Consider the following 25,829-nt stretch of genomic DNA (forward strand, 5'->3'; position numbering starts at 1 on the left):
GTTAACTTTGTTCTTGGCCTAATTTCTGTGTATTTGTCCTCGTCTACATCCGTCACGCCTCAAACCAGACGTCTAAGATGAGATGTGGAACTTTGCAACTAATAGAGACACTGAAAAGTAATGTTTTTTTTTTCCCGATCCATGTCATTAAAAATTGGAAAGGCATCCACGGGCACACCAAAGGAATCGCACCAACGCACGATCCTGCTGTTATATGACCCCATTCTGTTCATCTACAACTGCTGCCAGTATCCTGACAACAGCCGTAACTCCCCGCAGACAGACCCCGCACGCAAAAATCACCAGAATACTAAAAAAAAGAAAAAAAAGAAAAGACATTCTTCGTGACGTCTCAAGAGGAGGACACACACTCATCTCATTTGTCAGACAACAGGAAAACACAAAAAGTACATGCAACTTTTGGCTTCATACCAAAAACAAATTCCTCAGAGGAGCAGCTTTCTAGAACCATGAAAGTAGTGTTTCCTGTTAATTTAAATAAAACAGCACCTTAGAGGTGTGTGCACACTTACCATGTGTGAACAGATTAGAACGGATTCTGGTGCTGCGGTTTTGCGATTGAAAGCAAACTGAACACTTTTCTGTTTGTTGCTGCTTCTCAGAGACGACAGTGTGTTACCTCACCTCGTCTATGAACGCAGCACTGACCAAAGAACTCAAGAAAAAAATGTGACCCACCAAATGTGTGAAACACCGGATAGTTCTGACCAAGTAATCTGAACAGATGAGAAACAAATATACAACAGTAAAAGATTTCGAACTTACTGTAGTGTAATACTGTGATCTGCAGGAGTTCATTGTTGGCAGTTTGTGCTGAATGGAATTTGTGATAAAAGCAGAGAGGGCGCTTCTTTGTAACCAGTGTTAAAGGTTATCAGATAATTATCAATTTCATGCTTGATGTAACGCAGACAAAAGAAACTGTGAGCTCATAATACATACCTCTGCTTTGCCAGCAGCAGAGACTCACTGCAGCTTTTACTTTCAAAGTTATCTATTTAATCCCCAACTATTGACATTATTTTCTGATTCAAAAGTTTTGGAAATTCAGATTTCAACTGAAATCTAATATTTGGTATGAAGCAAAGTGTGTACCACGAGCGTTATTATAGAGTTAACCATGAGTCTCACTCTCACAGCAGCAGTAATGTTTCTTTTATTCAAGTGAGTAAACCAGGAGTCTTCTGTTTTGCATCGTCATTTCCATTACTCATCGAAATCAGCGCTTTGTTCCACTGACTGAAGATTTATGGCAACTTGTTGAATCTGAAATCTGCAGTTGATCATGCACTTTGCTTGTCAGCACAACTCAAAGTTGAGCTGCTTTGAGGTTTAAGTTCTCTGAGTTGTTTTTTTTAAGTGTCCTTCATTTGTAAATAGCAAAAAAAGATGGCAGATGAAGCAAAAAGTCACTGATTTGGGAAAATTCCTGCTATGAAACTTTTGATAGTCATTCAAACCTCATGATTCACCTTTCAATGAGCAAAATTACGTAATTTCACTAACTGAATAAAGCTACATTAGGCTAAATGTTCCCAGACTGACTGTCTAATGGAGGTCATCTGTCTTCCACTGCTGAGACAAAATTGCGACGTAATGGCTTTAAATAAAATCAAGCAATGGGTTCACAATGGAACCCCAGTTCCTCCGTCCGCTGCAGAACACTAAAAACAAAAAACATGAGCAAACTAGAAACTTCACGTGATCAAATATCTGCAGACGTTGCACCTGAGTGCAGGTAATTCAACCTCCACCGACACACACACACACACACACACACACACACACTGTGCGTTACAGTGAAATATTATCGTCGGGAAGTGTAAGGTGAGCAGCAGCGGCGTGAATTGAACAGAAAGTGTCGGCACTTAACACGGCTGACCCTCTTATTCTACTTCTGCGGGCGACAAGGACACAAACAGGAAGGCTTTTCATTACGGCCTGCCGGACGAGCCGTTCCACCGCTCCCTCCGTGACAGGTACTCCGAGGGAGTCGCTCGCCGCTGATGAGCCAAACACAAACCTTGTAACTCTCTGAATAGACGGTTGTTTGAGAGCAGGCTTCTCTGAGGACAACGGCTTTTGATATTGTGAAACATTCCAGCACTGGAAGCCACTGACAACAGCTCTGATTCTTTAAGAGCCACACTTCTGCACATCGCTGATCAATAGAGGCACAAACAGAAAAACTAAGCCTGGACTCGAGGTCAAAAGAGTCCAAATATGCTTAAAGAGATGAGGAAACAAAAACCCCGGCGACCGAGCCGGAGTGAAGCGGTCGCTGAGAGACAGATGGAGTCTTCTCCTTTTCTATTCTCCATGGCGGATTATGCAACAGTTTCCACTTTAATAAGGAAGAGGAGGGCAGGAACTCTCCAGCGGGCCGACGTACAGCTGGAGCTGCCTCTCCTTCTACCACACACACACACACACACACACACACACACACACACACACACACACACACACACACACACACACACACACTACAGTGTCCTTTTCTAAATCTTTGCTCCATTCACCCCGACTCTAAAAATTCACACATCTCCTCCGCTGAGCCAGGAGACCCCCCCCCCCACAATTCAATCACTGTCCCGGTGCGGTGGGACACACACTCAGCCGCACAGGTGCAACTTGAAGGAATTCAGATGGGCACTGTGTCACACAAGTGCATCATGGGAGTGGCTTCACTGCATGCAGAGCTACAGAACTGAATAAAGATGGTGGTGGTGGGGGGGGGATGCAGCAATCTCTGTTTTAATTGCCCATCGAGTGCAGCATAAAACAGCATGACAGAAGAGAAGCAGAGCGGGTGGGACGGCTGCACCGTTTCCTTACCTTAATGATAAGAGCATTTCAGGAGAGAGGAGCAGCAAAGGTGACGGCACGGGGAAGGGGGGGGGAGAAAAAGCTCTACAGGATAAGGATAATCCCACGATATCGCACTGCGAGCGGATTCTGACATGTTAATTAGCCTTCTGAATCTCAATGAGAAATTCATAATTCATTGAAGAGGGGCCGTGCGGCTGTGAAGCAGCTCCCACGGGGGCTTCGCCCTTTATTTGAGACCAGGAGGACATCACAGAGAATGTGGAGGCTGGCTCAGAGCGGCACAGCTGCCACACCCCCCCGTGCGCTGTGATGTCTACCTGCCCCGCTGCGCCCCAGTCACCGGGACCCGGCACCACAGCTCAACAGCTCCACGATCAACCATCAACAACAACAACAAAAAAAAAAAACTGTCATCAAAGGGCAGCGCTGGATGTGTGCGAACGTAACGACATGAACCGACGAGGTGGTGGGGGGAGGAACGGCCGCATTTTCACATACAGTCGACTTCTCTGCTGTCAGAGCCAAACAAATACGAAGATCTTCCACAAAGAGACAACCATCTTGGTTGCCATAGGAACAAGACCTCTTATAAAGGCCTTGGTTTTTTTCCCAAAGCACCTGGGCAACAGTATGGAAAGCAGCGCAGCATTATGCTGTCAGACATGAGCCGACAGCGTTACCGACAGCCGTCATCAGGGGCGCCGGGCGGGTCGGGAAACGGGTGAACGGTGCGCGAGGACATGAATTCCACCGCTGCAGATCCGAGTGCGGCCTGCATGTTGTGCTTCCGAGCAAACAGAGCTGGCAAACTATCAACATGTTTGCCCGCTGGAGGGGAAAAAAAGAAAAAACACACCTTCAATTTTTTTTTTTTTTTTGAAGCCAGGATGATAAATCAATCATGCCATCATACCAGTCACTGAAGCTTTTTGCTATTTTAATTTGAGACGGACATAGATTTTCTATCATCGATCAGGAACAACCTTGCAGCTCGAGCCGGTGATGAGGCATTTCTTTACACATTAACGTCAAAAGGCTGCAAACACCGATGCACACCAGTCGTTCTCAGTCTGCTTTTCTTTTTTTTTTTTTTTTCCCCCAGTGTAGAAACCGAGGCCCTATCAGATGTGCCAAATCAGTATTCTTCGCCATCCGTTTCCAGATAATTCCCACTGTTGCTCTTCTCCTGTGGTTCTCATCCTTCATAACCCAATTAGATTTCAGGACGTGATGGAAGACGATGGCTGTACGTGGGAAAGCAGCGGAGCCACCGCCCCCCCTCCCCTCCCCTCCCCTCCCCCGCCTCAGACCTCCCCGGCTCTGTCCCGACCACATCCCGCTGCGAAGATTTCAATTTCATGCCACGTGAGAAATGCAGCCAAGGGTTCAGAGTTCATGTGGGAAAGCGCAGAGGGAATATCTTCTGCCAAATGTCAGTGTCAGAGCAAGACTGGTGCACGGGATGAGAATGCCGTGTTAACAGCACTGAACACTTTATATCTTCCAGCTTTGACGAGCATCGTTCAGCAGTGGTGGGGAAAAAAATAAAAAATTGAAAGGAGCTTTCATCTTCGTGCCGAGCTTTAAAAGCCGGGATGCCAGCTTCGCAGCGGCACACAAATCTTCCATTTATGTTTTTATGGTGACAGTGAGCATATGACCCCCCCCCCGAAACAAATCCTCACCAAACCAAACACAATGCCATCTTTCAGGGAAACTAGGTCAATCAGCAGTGATACCAAGATGAGCTAATAATGCCTCGAAACTCGCTGTGGGTCACATTAAAAGTCAAGAGATTTAATGTCACACACTTTTCTAGCTCTGCAATCAGATGATGTGTTTCTTTCTGTTCATTAAACTTTCCTTATACGCTTAATTAACCTTCTAGCAATTATTATTGTTGGATTTTTAAGTTTACAATTCCAGGTGGCGTGTGAGACTGTTTCAGTCTTTCCAATTTGTCCAAACAAACTTCCTTTAAATAAGCTGTGTAAATGAAGATGCTGTGCGGAGGGCTGTCTGCTGAAAATGTTATTCATGAATGATGTGCAGCGGCGTATCCTCGCATTAATGCCCCCTCCTTCCACTCCTCCCGAGCAGATATCAGTGGAAGACAGAAATCTGCAGCGCACCAACCAGCTCAGACGCTCCTCTTCCACCTCTATGTGTCGCCATGGCAACCCAGACACAGGCCGGTGCGATTACAAGTGGCCTTTCCGCGCAGAAACCATATAGCGTTGGAAATCCGGAGCGCCGCGTGTTTCACAGACCGCCCCGGCATCCACGCCGCCGCCTCGGAGGGAGTGCGCCCCGCGGCTCAAAGGTCACGCCGTCCGTGTCAACAAGGTGCTTTTGTGAGAGCGGAGGGAGGGGATGATGGATGGCACGTAATTCCTTTCCATGGCAGGAGGCCACATTAAAGTAGCTGCGTGTTTTTCTAAGAGTTAATAACGGCAGATTAAAGTTGGCAGAAGCGACGCGTGTGGGACGGCTTGGTTTAAAAACCAGCGACGTTTCTGTTTTAAGCTTCTCAATATGTAACCAATGCAATATGTTCGACAACCATCAGACAGCTCTTTGCTCGCAATTCCCGGCCTCGCTGCTGCACCAGGGCCCCTCTCTGAGGCTGCAAACACCTTCTCTGGTGACGAGGGAGATAAAATCAGAGAGGCGCTGTTTATCCGTCCACCGAATCCCAACAATACTTCCATTCACAACTCTGTAAATACGAGCTAATGGAGGAGGGCGGGATTGCCATGGTCCCCATCTCCCAGCATCTTTTAACCAGCTCTTTTTCCAGCAGCCCCCCCCCCCCCCCCCCCCCCTGGTTTACAGCACAGACCTGAAAACGACCATGTAAATTAGATGAATGCTGCAGTCACAGCCCGGCTAATTTAAAAAGATCCAACTGTTACCAGTGCATGACTTGTATTAGTGAGAGGGGAGTGGCAGTAATGGGTTTAGAAACCTCATTGACATGGCGAACAAGCGAGAAAGAGAGTTTATTTGGGCATCGGAGTCGCTCCTACAGCCAATCAAATCCCATTTGTCTCCACATTCGACCAATGACATCCCATCGAGATGTATTGGTTGCCCGATCAGCCCCTGTCCACGAATCGCTCGGGCGCCACCTCAGCGGGCTCCCCCTCCGAAAGCGCCGCCGGGCTGAGGGAAGCAGACCGTGTCCCCAGCACGGCTCCCACTTTAACAGGATTTAGCGCATCGCTCTTCCAGACGAGACTGCCTCCCTCCCTTTGAACTCAGACTTCCTTTACAGTCGACATGTCATATTAGAAAATACACAACATGAAACGCGAGACGCTGAGAACCTGAAATGAGCGCAAATAGCACACGGCTTGAATTTCAATTACGTCGTCCCGTGCAGACGTCGCGGGAAGATGAAATTCCTGAGAGCCGCTTCACGTCCGCGTTCCGGCTTGAACCGGAAAGCCGCGGCGATCATTCAGGAGTGTTTATGCAAATATCACAAAATGAACAGCGTCCAATAAAACCAAATGCAGGCAAGCAGATGTATAATGAGTAACGCTCACTCCTTGCATAACAAAAACAGAGAAAAACAATAGAAAATGTCAGTGCAAGCGTAATAAGCTCTGTACGAATGTGGACTTTGAATATTCCTACTTCTAGGCCTGGTGAAAAGGAGTGTTTGGATGCTGATGAGTTCCACATAAAACACTACTTCCACAATGTTTTGACTCATTGATTTAATCAATCACTGAGTCAGTAACACATCAAGAAGCACACTTTCAAAGCTGATGCCGTTGGGATAATTATTTGTTTGACTATTTTATTGCATGATTCTCATACTTGGAACGCTTGTGTCAAACAATATTTGACATAAGTAATTAAAATCTCATTTCAAATATCAATTTCTGATGAAACTGCTACAGACAGTTACTCAAACCGAATAAAAGGATATGTGCGTTCTCAAAGTGGTAGTTTCACTTCTGGCTTTGGAGCTCACGCTGACTGATGCAACTCAATAACTCAGATTACACTTTTTGTTGCGGTTTGGAAAAACGGTCCAAACCCGGTCCAAAAGACGGTCTTGTGCAGCTCTGTCACAATGCAAACACAGACACATTCACATAATCAATTCCCTGCATCGAACACAGATATTAAGTCAAATTTGATAACGGCCCGGTCGGTACTTGCATGCATTTTCAACACACACTGGAAGTATTGACCCACAGGTGGAGACTCCTCCATTCATTCTTCAGCTGCGGTGAGGCTGAAAGAAGCCCTTCATCGGGTTCCTCCTCATTAAGTCCGGACCTCATTGCCTTTCAGCTGACAGCAAGACACACAGAAGCTGCTCTAATTGCTTCCCATCAGGATGAGTGGTTGACAGCATATGTGGAAGAGAGTGCTGAGCGGCGGGATGGCGTTCAGGGCCCTGGACCGGGGTGGGAGTCCTGCACGGCGGCCTCTGCTGCCCTGGTTTCAGATGGTGTACATGCTTCATTTATGGGACTGGGGCAACAAGACAGCATTGCTTGAAGCACCAGATGTCTTTCCTGGGTATTCAATATAGCTGGTTCATGCATAAACCAGTAGGACAAAAAAAAAAAAAAAAAAAAACAGAGGCAGTGGCAGATTTAAGACGATTTTATCTGGTATCTCCCTAAAAGCCTTCCTCTGTCTGCTCGGACATGACAAACGACGGAGATAAACTATGGATTCAGCCAAGGTGAAGCGGTGAGATCCCGGACAGGGCGAGCAGCCTGTCAGAGGGAGATTAATTAAACCCTGTCACACAAACTTGTAGCCACTGCGAGCAAGTGGGTCAATCACTGACATGTGTGATATCAGGATGAGACGGTCCTACCTGCAGACAAAACTATTGGAGTCATGACGAGGGAGTATCAGATACAAGATGAAGACAGAGCAGCTGGGAGGGGCGTCCAATAACCGTGTTTACTTTCATGCACTGATTTGTATCCTGAAGTGTTTGATCAAAAGCCGATGCTGAGCACGTCAACACCACCCAAGATACGACTCCGAGGCTCCCCGCCTACTCCACGCTGCGTTCAGAAGAGCCATCCCGAAAACATTTTGCACTCCGGCACAACGGCTCGCAGCTCAGCAGTGAATCACAAATAAGACGAAGAGTCTGCAGCTGTGCCCGACCGTGCAGGGTCGTCCTCAAACACGTCACTCCGGGCGAAACAGGAGCGCGCAGTCACGCCGTCACCAAGCCGATGTGAAGCACGAGTCGTGTTCACTAGGCTCCGAATTAGAGATTCTCATGTTAACAATTAACTACAAGCAGGATGCCAAAGTGCGCAGGGTGCTGCCGGCAGTGTCGCTCATTTCCTACTAGTTCAAGACAAGATTCGGTCAGATGTCAGGCGACACAAGAACACGGGAATAGAGTAGAACGGCTCAGATTCATCTCATGAAAACAGCAACAAAAGAATGTCCTAAAGCATTTACTGAACATTTAAATTCTCACTCATTCAGGTCAATAAAAATTCAGGGCATCACCAGTATTGCTCATCCTCTGGGGATGCCTGTACAAAAGCAGAGACTTTCAGCCACAAACTGAAGCCATTAATTCACTGCCACAACTCAGCCTGTGTATTAATTCAAATTGATCAATTACCTGAAAAGGTAAAAGTGATATTTTGCAGTTCTGCTCTGCCACAGAGGGTGTCCATAAACCGGCTTATTCTATTCTGTGTATAAATACCACATGGACATATGGAAAGACCATGTAATGAAAAATGTTGATGAAATATTAATGGAGGATTTCTCTGCATGGTTGCCTTATAGAGGGACTTCGCCATGACTGTAAAGACTGGAGAAATCTGACTGCAGTCCCTGTCAGCTCATTATAGCTCAAGAAGAACCAAAGTAGTCATGCAACACAAGTCTACATGTCTCAGTTTGTAACGGTGAATGCCTGAGCTGCTAAAGCCAGTATTAAATTTAAGACTGTGCTTGATTATTCTGGCAGTAAGATTTGGCAAATGGAGCCTGACTGCCTCCTTCATTCATAGGAATGAGTATGACTGCCCCCCCCCCACTCGCCTCTGCTCTGCCTTCAACTTCCCATCCCCCACCTCCTAACCCCGCAATCCACGCTACAATCAGCGTCTGCACGGGTAAACTTCTGCGTCTCTCCCACCCGCCTTCAGGGAACACGAGCATCAGAAGTTCAGAGCAGACAGCGTCAGTGGCGTGGTGGCCTGAGGAGGATGAGGCAGACTGACGGCTGCAGACTGGATTTCCTGCTCAATTTAACTCCGCACAAGCACAAAAAAAAAAAAAAAAAAAAAAGATATCGAGAGTCACCCTGAGAAAAAACTAAATGTTAAATATAATGAAAAAGGAGACCAATATTTCACTCAAGCATGATTTAAATCAACAGCGCCAGTCCCCCGATTGTCCATGTTTTTGAGGTCAGGCATCATCAGCATCAACACAAGTGTGTTCGCAGTCAGAGTGCTAAGTAGGCCACAGCATGGTATGTGACCCAGGAGATGGCTCCATGGCCCCTTTTTGTTTCTCTACCATCTGATACTCTGCCTGCTGAGGTGGAAACCGACCCCTCTCCAGCACGGGACGCAGGAACCCAAACCTCCGGGTGTCAGTGACAGGGAGAGGTTAGACGTTTGATGTTTTCCTGAAGAGACAGGATCGGAGAATCCCCGCTCTGAGTCACTATGAAATCTCCTGGAATGAACCGCCGCTCTCTGAAATCATGCCGAGCGTTCGTGTTGTGAAATAACCGACGCGATAATTGCCCGACAAACGTGTTCTGTAGACCGCCCGGTTAGCCCCGCTCGGTGCTGCAGGGGAGACATTAACACGGGCGGAAGGATGTGAACCAGGCTGACGTACGTCCGACACGTCTGGACCGAGGAGGAGAGCTGGGACTTTTTGGGACGTTAACCGAGTGCGACAAAACGGAGATCCTGCTGAGATGAACCCGCCAAAGCGCAACCCTGTGACATGTATACAGAGTTCTCAACACCTGAAGCCTTCATCCATCTTCAGTGTCTTACAGTAAAAAAAAGAAAACATTTCAGCATGAATAAAGCTGCCTGCTGCCTTTTGTTAGTTCCATCTTCACCTTTTTTTTTTTTTTTTTTTAACTTTCTTATTTTTAAACCTGCCCCTGTGAAAAGAGGGTGTCGCTAAGCCCATCCACACCATTACCGGCTCCTCCAGCTCCTCCTGCGAGGAGCGGAGGAAGCGGACTATGGGTGCATGTTATTGCTGTACAACATCTGTTCAAACAGAGCCCAAAACCTCACTGTGGAGAAGAGAAAGAGAGAGAGGGGGAGAGAGTTTTGTAATCTCTGCATGGGTGCATTAAACTGACAGAAAACAGAAGCAAGAGGATGATTCAGACTGCGAAAGAGACGCTAAACCAAAGCTGCCGTCTAATGTGCCATGTTTCATGTCTCAGAATCTAAAGTGTCGGGGTGTATTCTTTGGAGGACAGAGTTTGGTTAAGCGCTACTTTGGGACAGTAAAACTCCATAAAAACCTAATGTGAGCCGACTAAACTCCGAGGTTGATATTACCTTGGAGAGCGGAGCTCCGCTGCAGGTTTTTAAAGATTACGAGGCTCAGAGCAGGCTGTATAAAACCCCCCCGTCCTCACCTGCGTGGATGATATTCCATTTTAAAAGGGGGGCAGCGTCGGTAAACTCAACGCTCCAGCGTTAGAAAAGATCCAAGTCAAGCAGAACAGCACCAAGAATCCCCTCTATTGAAACAATCGCAAGGCTTTAATGCCTCGTCTAACCTTATGTACACAACAAAAAACGTGCTTTAGATGAGGACAATTAAAAAAGGATTTAACTGTGAGAATCTTGGGAGCCTGGAGTATTAAGCACAACACATGATACCAGTAGAAAGATTAGCAGTCATGCACAGGGAGCGCCTTAGGGACAGTGTTTACCCATACTGCCTTGGGAAAGAGCCAGAAGGACACGTCCAGCTCGCACCGCACACTCCGTGGCTGTCAGTTAAGCTCAGCGGCTCTCGAGCAAAAAGCGCCATTCACTCACATTAAACAGGTCCTCTGACTGCAGCCCTATCTGCTTCCCGTCATCACTTCCGCACCGCGCTTCTCTCTATCTGCGCATCTTGTTTTGGGCTGGAGACACTCGTGGTTGCAGATAGTTCTTCTATTTTATCCCGAGACAAATAACAGTGTTTTCACTGACCCAACCCCGTGTTGCTGCCATAAAATCAACATCTGAGAAGAGACGCTCAGGGGAATGCTGGGGGAAAAAAACACGCCTTCTTCTACCTAGAAAAAAAAACACAAAAACCAGCAAGGGGTCTTCCTTTGAATAGCAAAGTTACTTCCTGGATCAGTTATACACAGTAGCTTTTGACAAGAACCATCTTGAAACGAGGATGATGGGAATTATTTTTTGATTTCATGGCAGGAGAACTGTGAACAAATGAGCCAAGCGAGTAATTTTGCCCCTTTTCTAAAATAACTTTCACTCTCAATACCATGTTTGGATGTTTGCAAAGCTCTATTATTTTCAAGCTTTCTTTCACTTACTGAATGTTCTGTATATCACAAATGTTAAAGAGTTACTATTTCAGTGACTACAGGAACAAAAGGGTTAAACAGTAACTAATAGATCGATTGAGGACTATTTTCAGTTGTGGATTACATTTGTTGACTTGAGTATTTAGAGCAGCAGGCTGATTGACTTTAAAGAAGTTGGACTGACGTCTGTAAAGCTTAGTGCTTCTACATCTCTGTGTTCTGTTTTTCAGGTTCTTTTTTTGGTTGTTTTGTGCTTTGTTTTTTAAATTTTGCAAACTCCATGACTATTTCCAGCAAACAATTCACAATCAGCGTCTAATTTCAGCTCAACATTCATGTAATCTGCACAAACGGCTTAGACTTAAGTGTCTAACTTTAGATCGGTGTGATGAGAAAGTTAATCCTCTAAATCCTGAAATCATGAATGGAATCCAAATGGCAGCGCTTCAAAAAAAAAAAAAAAAAAAAAAAAAAAAAGACATAATGTTGGTTGTGTGTATTTTTGCCGACTTCCTCTACATTTCTAAGAAAACACTCGTAGTATTCACTCATTATCTACACACCATTGTAGAAAATAGACTCAATATCCCTCTCTACAATATCCTGAAGACTGAAGAGGGCACAGAGGAAGAATAAATGTGCTGTAATGGAGACGGGAGACGGTACGGAGGCTGGGGAAGCATTGCAGACAAATTATTTACCACAATAAATTGGAAGAGCCCTGACATCACAAAAATGATCCCTCCTGCTTCATCCATGCGTTCAACATGCAGTTGCCATGCCAACCTGTTACCAGACCACTGCTGCCGCGATAAAAATGGGAAATGCTTCTTGGCCGTTCCCACATTCGAATTCCCATCAGCAAACACTCACCGAGATGTCGAAGAGCTCCTCGGTGTCGTCCAGCATGCGGACCCTGATGGTGACGTGCCGTCCGGGGGGCATGGCCGGGGGTCTGTGCCCCGGGTCCAGTGTACTGATGCCAAGAGTCTCCGGGGCCCCGAGGCGCTGCCCCGCTCCGGAGGACATTGGCTCCGGGTCCGGCTCCGCCATGGTGCGCTGCACTGCTCACTGCTCAGCCTGAAACCGGAGCCCAGACAGAGAAGTCAGCGACACAAAAGCGTTTTTCCGCCCTCATTCACCGGCACAAAGACACCTATTAAAAGTTGAGAAATGCATCCAGTCTCCGTGCAACGCGGCGCAATCAATGACTGCAGCAGCATGACCCAGAGGACGGGCCGCACAAGCCTCCATGTCACACTAACACAGTAATTGCAAGTGCAGTATTTGCACTCGCCGCTAATGGCTGATAATTGTTGCCTGTGGGAGTCCTATTTACAGTTTAAAAAGAAATGCAGAGACCCGAGCAGGCAGGTTCTTGATTTCCGTGCACAGATCAAGCAGACCTAATTTGATTTGACAAATGAATCAGGAAAGCCAGGGCGCAAAATCAAAGAGTCGATACAATGGCAATTGATTCAGAACGTGGCGAAACCGGTAAAACGAGGCATTGGGCAACACACAACAGAAACATGTATTCTCACAGCAAGGTAAACGTGCTGCAGGAAATGTGAACTAAATGAGCTATGACTGTAGAGAAAGCTGGATGAAGGGTAGTACAAAACTGAGTTTAGGATAAATTAACTGTGATTCCTAACACAAGGCAAACTAACCAGGTATATACCCTCTGTTGTGCGATTTAAACAAACAAATTCAACTAATTTTAATATGTCAAATGTAAAAAAAAATTTAAGTATAAATTGATACAAATCAAGAAGGAAACACTCTAGGTACTGGTGAAGATATAGATGTGGTGTATTAAAGATTTGTGCAGGAATATAAAAGCTGTTCAGCATCTAAATTATTCAAATTTAATACCAAGTGAATAGTAACGTTCAAGAAATGCAAAAATGGAATCCATAAATGATTGAAATAGTTTGAGAAACAAGACAGAAAGCTATTCTGCATTTTAAAATTTAAATGTTGGACTGACTGCAGACTCTCTGGAAGCACACTGCTGATGGGGATCATCTCCGGACTGTTTGAGCCTGCACAACGTCCACCGACAGACTGCAGGGCCGCAGCTTCACTCCCCAGTTTGTGGAGCAGGCATGCAACGTGCCACTCAGCGTTCTTGAGTATTTTCATTTCACGGTTAAAAGGTCTCTGATCTGGGGTGTTTTCTACACTTCCAGTATGGTGTGAGAGCTCCTTACAACCCCAGCATAGGATTAAAACATAACGAAATAGTGACACGTAATGATGATTTAAAAATATAAATGACGGTTTTGGAATGAAAAGGTGAAAGAAATGAGGATCTGGAACATTCTGCAGTGTCACTCGTCTGGCATTTCTCCCTGATGGCGTTTGGTGAATCTGTGTTTGGAAAAAGTGGCAGACTCATGTGTTCCAGCTTGACAGCCCTCCACAGCCCCGCTGTCCTGCCTAACGCTCTCTTCATTGAACATTCCTGCAGGCTGAAGTCATCCTGAGACCTCGCCAGAGCGCCGGGGCCGCTGGGCAGTTGTTCAGCCGCCGCAGAGGTGAGCGGCTGCTGCCAAGTTTAACCTGAAAGCTGAATAAGGCATTTCAAGAGGAGTGCATAATGTAATCCAGAAGAGTGTGAGAGGAATATAGGCCAAGGACAGAGGACACACTCCCTTCTGCCTGATGACCGTTCACTTGACGCTGAAGAGAGAAACACTGAAACCCTGCAGACTGTCTTCCCTAAACTCCTACCCTCCAGCCACACATGTTTTTAGACTGTGTGAGGAAATCCGAGGAATCCCACCCATGCACAGGTAGAACAGGCAAACTCAGCACGGAAAGGCCAACTGGAGACAAATAGGGTCAGAGTGGGTGAAATGCCACTGAGCTTGAACCAGTTAATTTCCAGAGCATGTAGCATAATTTGCACGTCTGTGCGCTGTCAACACAGAGCAGGGGTGTGTGTGTGTGAGATGTTGGTGTTCTCCAGCTAAAGTGCAACACTCCCGTGGGCTGATGGGAACCAGACCTCACACTGTCACCGGGGGCGTGAATGGAGACGGGCTCGTTTCTCAATGGAAGCCCCGGTCGTTTGCGACACTTGATCCCGGCGGCGGCGGCGGCGTCACTCATTGGGCTCTCGCCTCGATTATTGGCAAGTGTCTCACGCCGAGTCTGCGAATTCACGGCTTGCATGACCCGCACATGCACGCCACGTAACCAGACACTATTCAAACACAGCGCCAGAGAACCGGAGCGCGGTGAAAGAGGAGACAGTGATTATTTCAGCCAACACGTACGCGTCCCACCCTCTGGGAACCATGAATCAACCGGTCCTGAGTCCAGATCTGTGCGCCGCTCTCAATACGTAACTCACGGCCACGCAAACACGCAGACCAGGCACCGGCTGTACAGATGGCAGATTGTTCCCGGGGCCAAGTGTGACAAGGAGCCCGGTCCCCCCTGGCGCCCCAAACCCAGAAGGTCGTTTACAGATCCCCGAGTGTTTCTCAGGGTAAACCACCTTGTCTTTGAACTTGTTTGCTTGAAATTCCCCACAAGTGTGTAATGTGGAGCTGTGACTGCTGGCTTACACGCCGTGCGGGGCTCGAACAGTGGCTCCACTGTGTGCTCGGACACACAAGGGGCCCCTCAGTGAAGTCCGCCAGGCCGCAGCTGGAATCCTTTAGTGACAGCTGAATGGCCAGAGGCTGAGGCAGATAAGGCCAGCTGTCTACCTGTGAGAAGCTCTTCACACACACAAAAAAAAAAAGAAAGAAAAGAAAAGGAGAGGGAGCTCAATTTCCTCTGTTCTGCAACAGTCACTGATACCTGGGTGTGGCTGCCATTGCATAAATTGCTTTAAGTTCCCACTGTGTTGCTGGCAATGAGACATGTGTTCATTAAGTGAAAAGACTGCCCCACACACACACACACAACAGGATCCATACATGCTGTAACCAGAGCCTTTTGCATGATGGGCTGAATGGAAAAGGGTAGAAAATGGTGAAGCGGGGCTCTCCGAGGTCTTTCCCTCCTCAGCCGGCCTGGTAGTGTGTTCACACCGCAAATGTAATGTAGGTTAATAGAGCAGACTGGAGTAATCCTCAGGACATTATCAGCCGGTACAGAAGATGTGACATTAATGCACCGCCTGGACTCACCTGGACATGCTCTCTGCAAACTCAAGTGGCTTTAAAAAAAAAAAAAAAAAAGAGGAAGAAGACATTTTCTCCATCTGAATGTGACAGAGGTGCATGAATCATTCTGCTACAGCAGGGAGAGCCGTGTGACTGCAGATCCTGCACACATCCACGCAGCTGAGGTGTTTCTGTGCAATGCAACCCACACTGCAGGACGAGAGACCTCTTTCCAGCCCCGCATATCAGCCTTGTCACGCACGATCGGAGTTATTTCCCCAGATAGGAATCCACGGGATCACAGAACAACACGGGAGAGGCAGTCCCGAGACTTAACCCTAATCTCCTCAAACAAGTTGAATCACTTCCCTCAAGAGCACACTGAGTGAGATTCTTACCCCGACGCTCCGAACGCAGCCTCGTCCGCGCCAAAGTGTGTCCCAGCTGAGAGGAGAAGGGGAATCACATCCACGTCCAGCCGGCGTGGGGAAGGAAGCGAGTCCCGTGGGGAGTTTTTTTTTTTTTTTTTTTTTTTTTTAAAGGCGGCTCGCACCGAGGAGGAGGAGGAGGCGGCGGCTTCCGGCGGTCGCCATGGCGGACGACTGAGCGAGGGATCGGGGAGAGAGAGGGATTACATCGGAGCGGGCGGCGGATCCACTCCCGGTGCCTTCACTCAGACAATGAAGGAGGCGCTGCGCCTCCGCCTCCTGCCCCGACACACCGAGGAGCAACAGCACCATCTACAGGCCGCGGCTGGAACTGCGCCGTCCAGGAAGGGGGGGGGCTGTCAAAGGAGAAGTGAATAATAATAATAATAATAATAATAATAATAATAATAATAATAATAACATTTTTCGAATGTCAAACAATTAGTACGAAAAATGACTGCAGTGTCAACATAAAGCCAATTTTAATTATGCAAATTACAGTGAAATGGCCCCCCCCCCCAAAAAAAAAAAAAAAAAAAAAAAAATAGCTTGGTGAGTTTGCGGGCTGGTTTTAGTCCAAGAGCCTTATGTTTGAAAGCCCTGGGGGATCAAGGACATATGTGTGAGCCCTGTGCTGGACTGGTGACCTCTTCAGTGCCTTGCAGGCACAGCTGGGCTCTGATATAAAACATGGACTGATGGCATGTCAGACACTTTCATTTTTTATTTTTTTTGCTGAGAAACATGCTTTTAACATAGATATCCCACACATGTAACTTGATTTGAAAATATGCTATTGAAAATTAAATTGAGATTGGATGAAAAAAGAACAGCTGGTATGTTTGCATTAGTTACTTTTATGTACTTCTATTTGTCCTAGTTTACAATACATGCAATGTAACGACAGTTTTACTGAAGAACAAACTTTCAGTCCCTCTCCACCACTGATAACATGTATTGAAATTATTTAAGAAAAAATATCTGCAAAGGTTCCTTTTCTTTGCTGTTATTGAGCAAATATGCAATGCCGCAGGTTGTTCAGCAATGTAATGGTTCTACTCTATTCCATTTTATTAGATTATTGTCTGCATGCACTGAAACCAATTCTTAAAGAGTTGGCACTGACTTAAACTCCTTTTCCTCCAGGTTGTGTGTGCCATGTGCACAACAGTTGTATTATTTCAGAAAAAAAAAGGCACGGATTCAGGGACAGAGGTCAGGATCAGCCAGACAGCATTCCTTATCATCACAGCACATTCTTTGTTTTGCACAAGTGAAAAGACACTCCATTCATGTTAAGCTGCCATAGCAGCAGTTTAGTCAGAGCCCACTGGAGGGTGCTTCGGTTTGCAGTGAAACATGAGTGACAAGCAAATATCTCTTGAACTCTGCAGTGTTTTGAATAGTCAAAGCTTATAATTGCATGTTAAATTCTATTATTTGAATACCCCATTGACCTCGTGTGTAACTGGGAAAGACTCTGCTGAAAAAAACAACTCAAAAACCAGCTCAAGCTGGAGAAACGACAACAGAGGAAGCCAGTGACAATAACTTGGCATGATTGTGCAGTTTTTGCTGCCCAAACACACAGACTACATGTCCAAGCGCATAATTTATTCCATCTATACAGCATCCAGCAGGAAATCTGCATTGCTAATCAACCGGTGGATTGTTTGACAGAATAATAAAAGTGATGAGTGTAGGGACTGATGCTGTTTGAAAACACTCTCGAGACTGTACAAATAATCCCAAAGATCAGATAATTCACAGCTCGGTCCAGAAATATTTTATTTGAACACCAAAGTTAAAAAAACACAACATATAAGAAGTTAGACTTCTGGACACATTTCACTATTTCTTTTACTTATTGCGATCATTTTGCATCCCCATCTTCACTTAGAGTGATTTCTTTAATGTTTATCATCGAGATGCTTCTTTTGTTTGCCTCATTTCATCTGTTTGCAGCTGGTTTGAAGTGGCGTCCATCTCTCCAGCTTTGCGCTGGAGCCCATCTGGAGCCAGCAGATGGAACAGGCAGGGACAGACACTGGGCAGGTCGTCTCGTCAGTCCATTGCAGGGAAAACACAGAGATGTTCACTCTTGTTCTTTTTTTCACATGTAGGAACCCAGATTACTCAGAGAAAACCCCACGCAGAAAGAGAACATGCAAACTCTACACAGATCCTTTTCGGCAAGACTATGTCACATGACATGTATTTTCAGGGAGATTCTTGCTGTTGTTCATCCCTTTATGTTTGAATGGGTTTTTCTTTTCTTTTTTATGTTGGTCTTTTTAGTTGCTTTGTGCTTCCTTGTGGTTCTTTTAGTTGCTTTGAAGAAACTGGTTCAAAGTCCCAGACTGAATAGTAATGAATGATTGACTTGTTAGTAGGATCTTTAAATGTAAGTCTACAACCGACATGCCAGTTCTCAGCTTCTCACAACAAAATTGCTTAGAATTATTGGGTTAATTTTGAAACAATCAGCCAACATTATGCAATCACTTCACCCCCTCTCTCTTTTTTCATTGTTTTTTTCTCCGAGCGCAGCCTCGGGCCTTTGGCTTCGACTGCTCCCCTCACATCACCCACTCCATCATATTATGTACATGCATGCAAGGAACCGAGATTAAAGACAAGCAGTGTGGTGGAAGAATTAAACAGGGACCTCTATCTTGTCTCTATTTCATGTCTGCTTCCCGCCCACCTTCTCGCTGGCAGGAGGGGAAGTCTCCTACGCTTTGGTGTCGTGGGACCAAAGACGGAGAAATCACACTTGTGGCGCTCTGGCAGCGCTGGAGGTCCTCTGGAGGCAACGTGTTGGAAGGTTTCAGTGAGAGCGTGAAAATGAGAAAGAGCTGCAGAGAGAAAGCGAAAACAGATCAGAGGCGTTTGAAATGAGTTATGTAAGCAGGCAAGATGTGGTTCCATGTTTTTAATGACTTTCCACTGAGTAACATTACGTCACCTGGCTCGGCTCTCTGGAGAAGGCCTGATTTTCTTCCTCTCCCTCTGCCCAGGTCAGACACACCTGTGAACCGTCAGGTCTGAAGCTCTTCTGTTCTGCCTCTCCAACTTGAATACCGCCCTTGCTTATCCTTGTTTAATAAAACTTTGCTGAAAATTTCACTAAAGCATCTGTCTTTCGGTCTTTTTGGTTTTGTCCATGTTTAACCTTTTGTTTAGTGAGACATTCAGCCCAGCAACATTATGTTCTGTTAGGCCAGAATAAAGGTCACAGTGTCTTGGTGTTTTAGCCAATGCACTGCAACCAGCATGTCAAGAGCAATGAAAACAAAACAGTTTTGACTCTGAAGACCCACGTGTGTCTTCACCTCAGACTCCCAGCCTCTGAGAGAAGACATGTTGTCTGGATCGTTGCCGTTACAACAGCAAGGTGGGTAAAAAATATTTATATTAGTTGTAGCAACTTTTGATGTCACTAGATACACATGATGGAACAGAGAGCACATTTATAAGGTAAAAGTTGATTGTTCAGATACTGTAAATTGTTCTTCCTGAGCTCAGTGCTTAAGTGTCAACAATCTCTAGAATCTGTCTTTTGAAGGGATTCTGATGTTTTGAGTGATAATTTTAACCCCAAACTACAAATCAGGAACACTTCTGGACAGTATGCACGTTAAATGATTGTTTTTGTTGTTACAGAGACACACTTCTGTTACAAAGTAAATGAAAAAAGACAGGATACCGAAAAGCTCAGAGCGCATATTGACATTAAATGTCACAGAGGGGATTTCAAAATTGAATCAATTTCTGTATTTATTCTGAATAACATATATACTTTAGTTAAACAAAGTTTCTATACATAAAGTGCACCATTGCCTTAAATACCAATACTTTTCCAAATGGAAAACAAAATATCTGTTTATATTTCTAGTTCATTAAAAATCACCCATTCCTCTTCTGCGCCTTGTTCCATAGATCGAAACTGAAGTTGATAGATTTCTAGATTCATCTTGGAGAAGCCACCAGCCAGCAGTCCGTCACCAGACAGTGAAAGACTCACATTCAAACTTTTAGACTGACCAGTTAGCCTCAAACAGGGAGAACATGGAATCTCCACAAAGAAAGCTGCACTCAGTTTTGTTCTTCCAGTGAAGAGAATGAAGCAACACTGTAACACTTCACAGGACAGCGAACCGTCTAATAACATGACAAGGTCACGACTGAATTGGGCAAATTTGATTTCAACTTATGTCAAGCTTTATGGCAGAAGATTTCCTAATAAATCAGCCACATTTGTGTTTATTTTCGTGTTGGATGAATTACATCACTGATTAGTCTGCACTCTAAAAGTGTACACTACAGCTCCTATAAGACCTATTTCTCCTTAATGGTTCCAGAACAAGACAGAAAATAGTTGCAGGATTCAAAAGCATTAAATTATTCCCTCTCATCAAAACGCTTTGCCTGCAGAACCCGAGCATGGAAATTAATTTGATTTGTCTGTTGAAAAACGGCTCTCTAAAATATATAGAGTACACAGCACCGTTATTGTGCTTCCATATTGTGTCACGCTGTGTAAATTACAACCAAACAAACATTAATTTACAGCCTATTGATTTCAGACTTAAACATTTCCTCACTAATTAGGAAGTGAAACACTTCTGCAGGATTTCTGAAATTGCAGTTTTTGACAGCAGGTGCAGTAATAACGTCCAGCCTCAGACGCTTTACATTCTGGTGTCTTTCCAGGAAGCCTGCTTGACAGTGTTTGGCCATACAAATGATGTTAGGTGGAAAGCACTGTATAGGAAGTGTTGCAGCTCATCAAGCTGAAGGAGGGAATCTGTTTTGTGCAGAGAGCGTCGAGGCCCCCTCCTCTACACACGAGCATCGTAGAGCTCCTGCCGAGGTCTCCACCTCCACAAGAGACAGAAAGCAGCAGGGGGGAGCCGCATCACATGTTCTATTTAAGGAAAAACAGGGAACGGGCAGAGACAAGCTGCTCTTCCCACTGTCACCGAGAGTGTAAAGACGGCGGGGTTACACTGCTTAGATTCCCGTTTGACTAAATTAGGGCACAAATATGTTTTCTCAATGCATATTCTAAACTTTCTATACTTTATGTAACGCTATTTTTAACCTAGACCTTGTTTATCAGTACAGGCATCATTGCTGTGCTTCTTCCCTCTATTTGTCGAAGAAGTAATCTCGTACCACAGCTAGAAATCCTTCAGCTGTTGTATAAATCCGTGTAATTAGTGTTTAAATACTTCAGCTTCAGCTGACTACACAGCAGAGACAGATGGTATATACTCTGCCTCTGGAGTCTGCGAGAACAAATTCACCCCGACTGTCGAGAGACAAGAGCAACAAAACAGGAGTGTCCATCAGAGACGTTTCACATGAACCTGAGAGCCGCTTCCTCGATGGCTTTACTGCACCTCCGGAGAGCCGCTCGTTCAATACAGGCTGATCCAAATGAGGAAAAGAGCCCAAAGCCAATACTTGAACTGATGGCAGATTCCTCGTGATGCAACAGTGCAAACCACTACACCGCCACGGTAAATGCATCTGACGAATTGTGACGAATACACAACTGGGTCAGTGTGTAGCGGGCCTGTCTGGGGGTGTAGTGAAGTGGACTGATGTTTCCTGGAGAAATCAGGAAAGGAAACCATCAACCTGATGAAAACACTCTTCTCTGGAAATCTGAGAGCTACCAAAAAGATAAAATACAAAACAAAGTCATTATAAAGAGAATTACTTTTTCACTCAACCTTACAGATAAAGACAAACCTCAGTTTGGATGAAGTGGACACTGAGAATGGGTGATTTCAAGCTTACATGAACTTAACTTTACAATATTTGTACAAGACTTGAAACTCATGACCATGTATGACAAACAACATTTAAAGACTATTGCATTTGAATCCTATATAATGTTCCTACATTTTAAAAACAAAATTACTGAGATGCATTTTCACTGGGTTTCTGTAAAAGAGGTCATACGACCCCGTTGCCCTATTAAATACCACTTCAGAATGTCTTATTTGCCAATAGTACCTAAATACATTTATGTTTATTTCGTAATGGCTACGCTGCCTCTTGTAGTGGTGTAATGTGTATGATTAAATATGGTGTCACTGTTTTAATTCTTAATACATACATGACCGGTTAATCATATATCCGGTGGCAACTTTCACTTAGTATTGTAGGATTTGAACTGATGTAGAAGAGAAACCGAAGTTACCAATTCCAGTCACTAATTCAGTAAACATCAAAGTCCGTTACTGGTGACAAACATGTTTTTTTTTTGTTTTTGTTTTATTTTTGTGGGGGGGTTGTTTGGATCATCCCCTACACACACTCCTCTGTAACAGCGGCAAATTAGGCTGTGAAATCGACAACTCGTGTGTTACCATCTGGTTGCCATGACACCCAGTTATTAGACCCTGTGAGGGTCCGACCACGGCTTGTTTTCTCCATCTTCCCCCTCCTGCAAGTCAACAATGTTCCCAGTACAAAAAGCTTTGAAACATCAGAGGAGGGGCCGAGAGCATGGGCTGGAGACGGGCTGGCTCTGTGCAGTGGCGGTGTCGAATCTCAGTGCAACAATACGTATCGTCATCACACTCGGAAAATACATCAAGCATCCACCGCTTGAACAGATCTTACAGGATGCTGCTGTGCAGCATGACAGCTGGAAAGCAGGGATGTTTCTGTCTTAAAGCACAGTTTCTTCTTTTTACATCAGTCGGTTTGATTTCCAGAATCCCTCTGTGTGGCGCACAGGAACAAAAAGTGGAACTTCCACACATTCGTCTGGACCACATTGAGACTTTAATGCTCCACTGATCAATGAGAGGATTAAAGCAATTTAAAGACTCTTTTGTTTGGGCTGTGCGTTGGAATCTCCTTAACGCTCCACAGTGCTGAGCGAGCAGGGGTGTCCCACTCCTCCTCCTCATAGGAGTCCCTTGAACTTGTGTGCCCTGGAGTCAGAGAGGACGGGGCCGACACGGCCTTTCAGATATCCCAGAGACGGCGCCGCGGCCCGGGGGCCGATGTGGAAGGTGTCGGCGGCGGCGTGACTCATGCAGCTTCCCCACGTCGTCTTGACATTTGACATACTGATGTGGAGGATCTCAGTTGGGACGAGCATGGCGTGTTGTGTCACAGCTGCGCTGTCTGTGCCTCTGAATCCCCCCCCCTCGACTAAAAGACAGCTGGGAACAGGTGAGCGTGACTCAGCGCCTCCTCGGTTCATACACCTACGCCGTGAGACGCAGGGGCTTGTTCCCAGGCTGGTTTTATTTTTATTTTCCAACCCGTTTCCTGCTGAGAATCCAGCTTGTTGTGATGCTGTCTCGCATTCCTTGAAAGTGACGCTCTGTCTCCGCCAGGACTGGAGGAGAAGGCGGCCTGGAGTCCAAGAGATGAGGTGGAACAGCAGTTATTAGGGAGATTTTTTCCGCGTTGCATTCAGTAATCCATTCTCGTTAAACCTCTTTCTTTGGACAGCCAAGGATATTGCGCTCCTAACGACGCTGCTAAAGAGTGAGCGATGCCACGGGGGTTTCTCACTCCTAATGAACCCCACCGAGACCCAACACCATCAGGTTCCTGCAGCCCTCGGCCCCCCCCACCCCGTCTCATCAGGCTGGATAAAGCACCACGGCGGCTCCAACAGACCACAAAACGCTCTGGACTCGCTCCCCAGATCAGGTGGCTGAAGGTGGATGTAGAGAAGAATCAGGCACACATTCATTAAGGAGTGTTTTCCCCATGAGGTTGCTCTCATACTGCATCAGTCAAAACAATCTTTAAAATTAGTTGCAAGGAAAATATTACCTGAGAGGATATCTGCCTCTGAAAGCAGGACCAGACATTTATAAAGTCATCTTTCTGCAGCCAGCAGTCCACTTTTGTTCATATAAATGCTCAATACATACTGTATACACTAGACCCTTTCCTAATCTCTGAGTCAAAATACAAACAAAACCGAGAGAAAGTCGCCCCAAAAACTTTTTTTTTTGTATTTCTGCATTGAGGATTCCTTGTTGATCTATACAAGGCTCAGAAACACTTGATCAAGGTCATCAGAAGATCAGTGAAAACTCAAACTAAAAGCAGAGTGCAGCGTCGAGGGCAAAGAGAATGTAAATCTAAACACCCACACAGCTTTCAGAAAGTCTCCCCCACATTTAGTTTAGTTCACTTTAGAAAAATATAAAAGCATTTTAAATGTTCTCTTAACATCGTGAACAGATATGCACACATAAATAAATATCCGACTGAAGGAACAATGAAATCATGTCAGTCAGATTTTCACTTTGCTCTTTCACCTTCAACCTTTATCCTCCAGATGATCACTGAACAGTTCTTAAACTGTCTCTCTCCATGGATGGAGCAAAATCCAAGAATTTTTTTTTTTTTTTAACAAAAAGAAAGCCACTGTTAAATATCCCTCGAGTCGAAATAGAGCTGAAGTTGCCTGATGCTCGCATATAAACTAATTTATCTTATGTGCAGGCTTTACTTACAGATCATTACCCACTGCCTGAGATGCCGGGATAACGATTCTCCCTGATTGATGAGCAAATTAGAAGTGTGTACCACACCGATATTTTTCAAAGTATGCCACATTTTCAGAGAAAGGGCAGAGAGGTCACTGGTATCACACACAGCCGTCTGCAGTAACGGACATATTCAGATCACAATTGGCCTTTAAGAAACCCTGGTGGACCCGACAGAGCCATAAAATCTATACCGTCTATATGTCCGGCTGGGAAAATGCACATGCAGCAATGTTCAGGCACCTTGTTCTAATCTGGAAGCCTTGTACCTCACCAAAAAGAAACTGTCAGTTAGGAACAGCTTTTGTAGCGTAGCTGTGATTACAGAACAGTCTGAGAGTACCAATACTGCATTATCTATTTCTGTTTATTTACCTTCACTGTGATTGCTTTGTGACTCATTGCAGCTGATTTGGTCTCTTTATGGCCGGTTTACTTGTTAGCCAACCACCCTTTCTCTTATTTAAAGTAAATTAGAGGGTCTTTGCGGCTGAATTTGTTTAAAACTGATTATTTTAAACGTTATAGGCCTTCACGGTCATATGTGGCTGTTTCTCTTCAAAGTCGTTTGACTTCTCTTCAGGGAACAGTTGCATGTCAATTAACTCTGGACGTCCCTGTAATTCAAAGAGATTATTGATCTAATGCTGGGAAATGTCTGGGATACAAAAGTTTTTCTCCACACCCAGATCTGACTCAATCAAAAGGGCCTTTCTCTACTCGTACTACTCAAAAATCACCAAAGACTTGTCTGTTGCAGCATCTACCTGCAGCAATTCGCTCTTTAAAATCTCCTTTGAAAACATTTTTTAAGTGTTTTTTCTGAAAAATAAACTATATTCTAATTTTCTCAATTTTCTAATGTTTTAAATATTTTGATTTTTTTCCCCAATGTTGAGCACTTTGTCAATTTGCTTTTAAAAAGTACTGATAAGTGGACCACAAACAGAAAATCTGACATCTGAAAGAATATGTAAATCTCAGAGCTAATCTAACAACACTGTGATTTTTTTTAACACATTCATTCATCGGTCTGTCTACTGCCATTTTACTTTAGTTTTTACATTCCAAAAAGCCAAAATATCACTTTAAAAGTGTCATTTCAGAGCTCAAAGTTGATTAAAGCATTCGTTTGTTAGAGATTTTGTGAGAGATTAAGCTAAAGTCTTAGTGAAAAAAAGGAAATATGTTTTTCTGCCTGTCGTGTTAACGTTTCAAGTGGACTCCACACAGAGGAAAGCAGCCAAAAGGGCACCAAAAAACCCCATAAAGCAGCGTTACTTTGAGTGCGTCCATCCATTCACTTTGTTTCATTGAAGCCTGGCAGCCGCAG

The 25,829-nt window shown here is 45.1% G+C and overlaps 1 protein-coding gene across 4 annotated transcripts in view; it reads right to left on the reverse strand.

The window, feature by feature from the left end:
• Window positions 1–16,185, reverse strand: part of LOC115402820 (FERM, ARHGEF and pleckstrin domain-containing protein 1) — a 46,673-nt gene extending 30,488 nt beyond the window's left edge. For all 4 annotated transcript variants that reach the window (XM_030111395.1, XM_030111393.1, XM_030111394.1 and 1 more), the window contains exons 1-2: window positions 15,924–16,185; window positions 12,272–12,478 (exon numbers count right to left, since the gene is read on the reverse strand). In XM_030111395.1, the coding sequence (XP_029967255.1) occupies window positions 12,272–12,451 (180 nt within the window). In that variant the 5' untranslated portion in view covers window positions 12,452–12,478; window positions 15,924–16,185. The remainder of the gene's footprint in view (window positions 1–12,271; window positions 12,479–15,923) is intronic.
• Window positions 16,186–25,829: the final 9,644 nt, after the last annotated feature.

The sequence above is a fragment of the Salarias fasciatus genome, chromosome 16 (assembly GCF_902148845.1).
Source record: "Salarias fasciatus chromosome 16, fSalaFa1.1, whole genome shotgun sequence".
Taxonomy (NCBI): Eukaryota; Metazoa; Chordata; class Actinopteri; order Blenniiformes; family Blenniidae; genus Salarias; species Salarias fasciatus.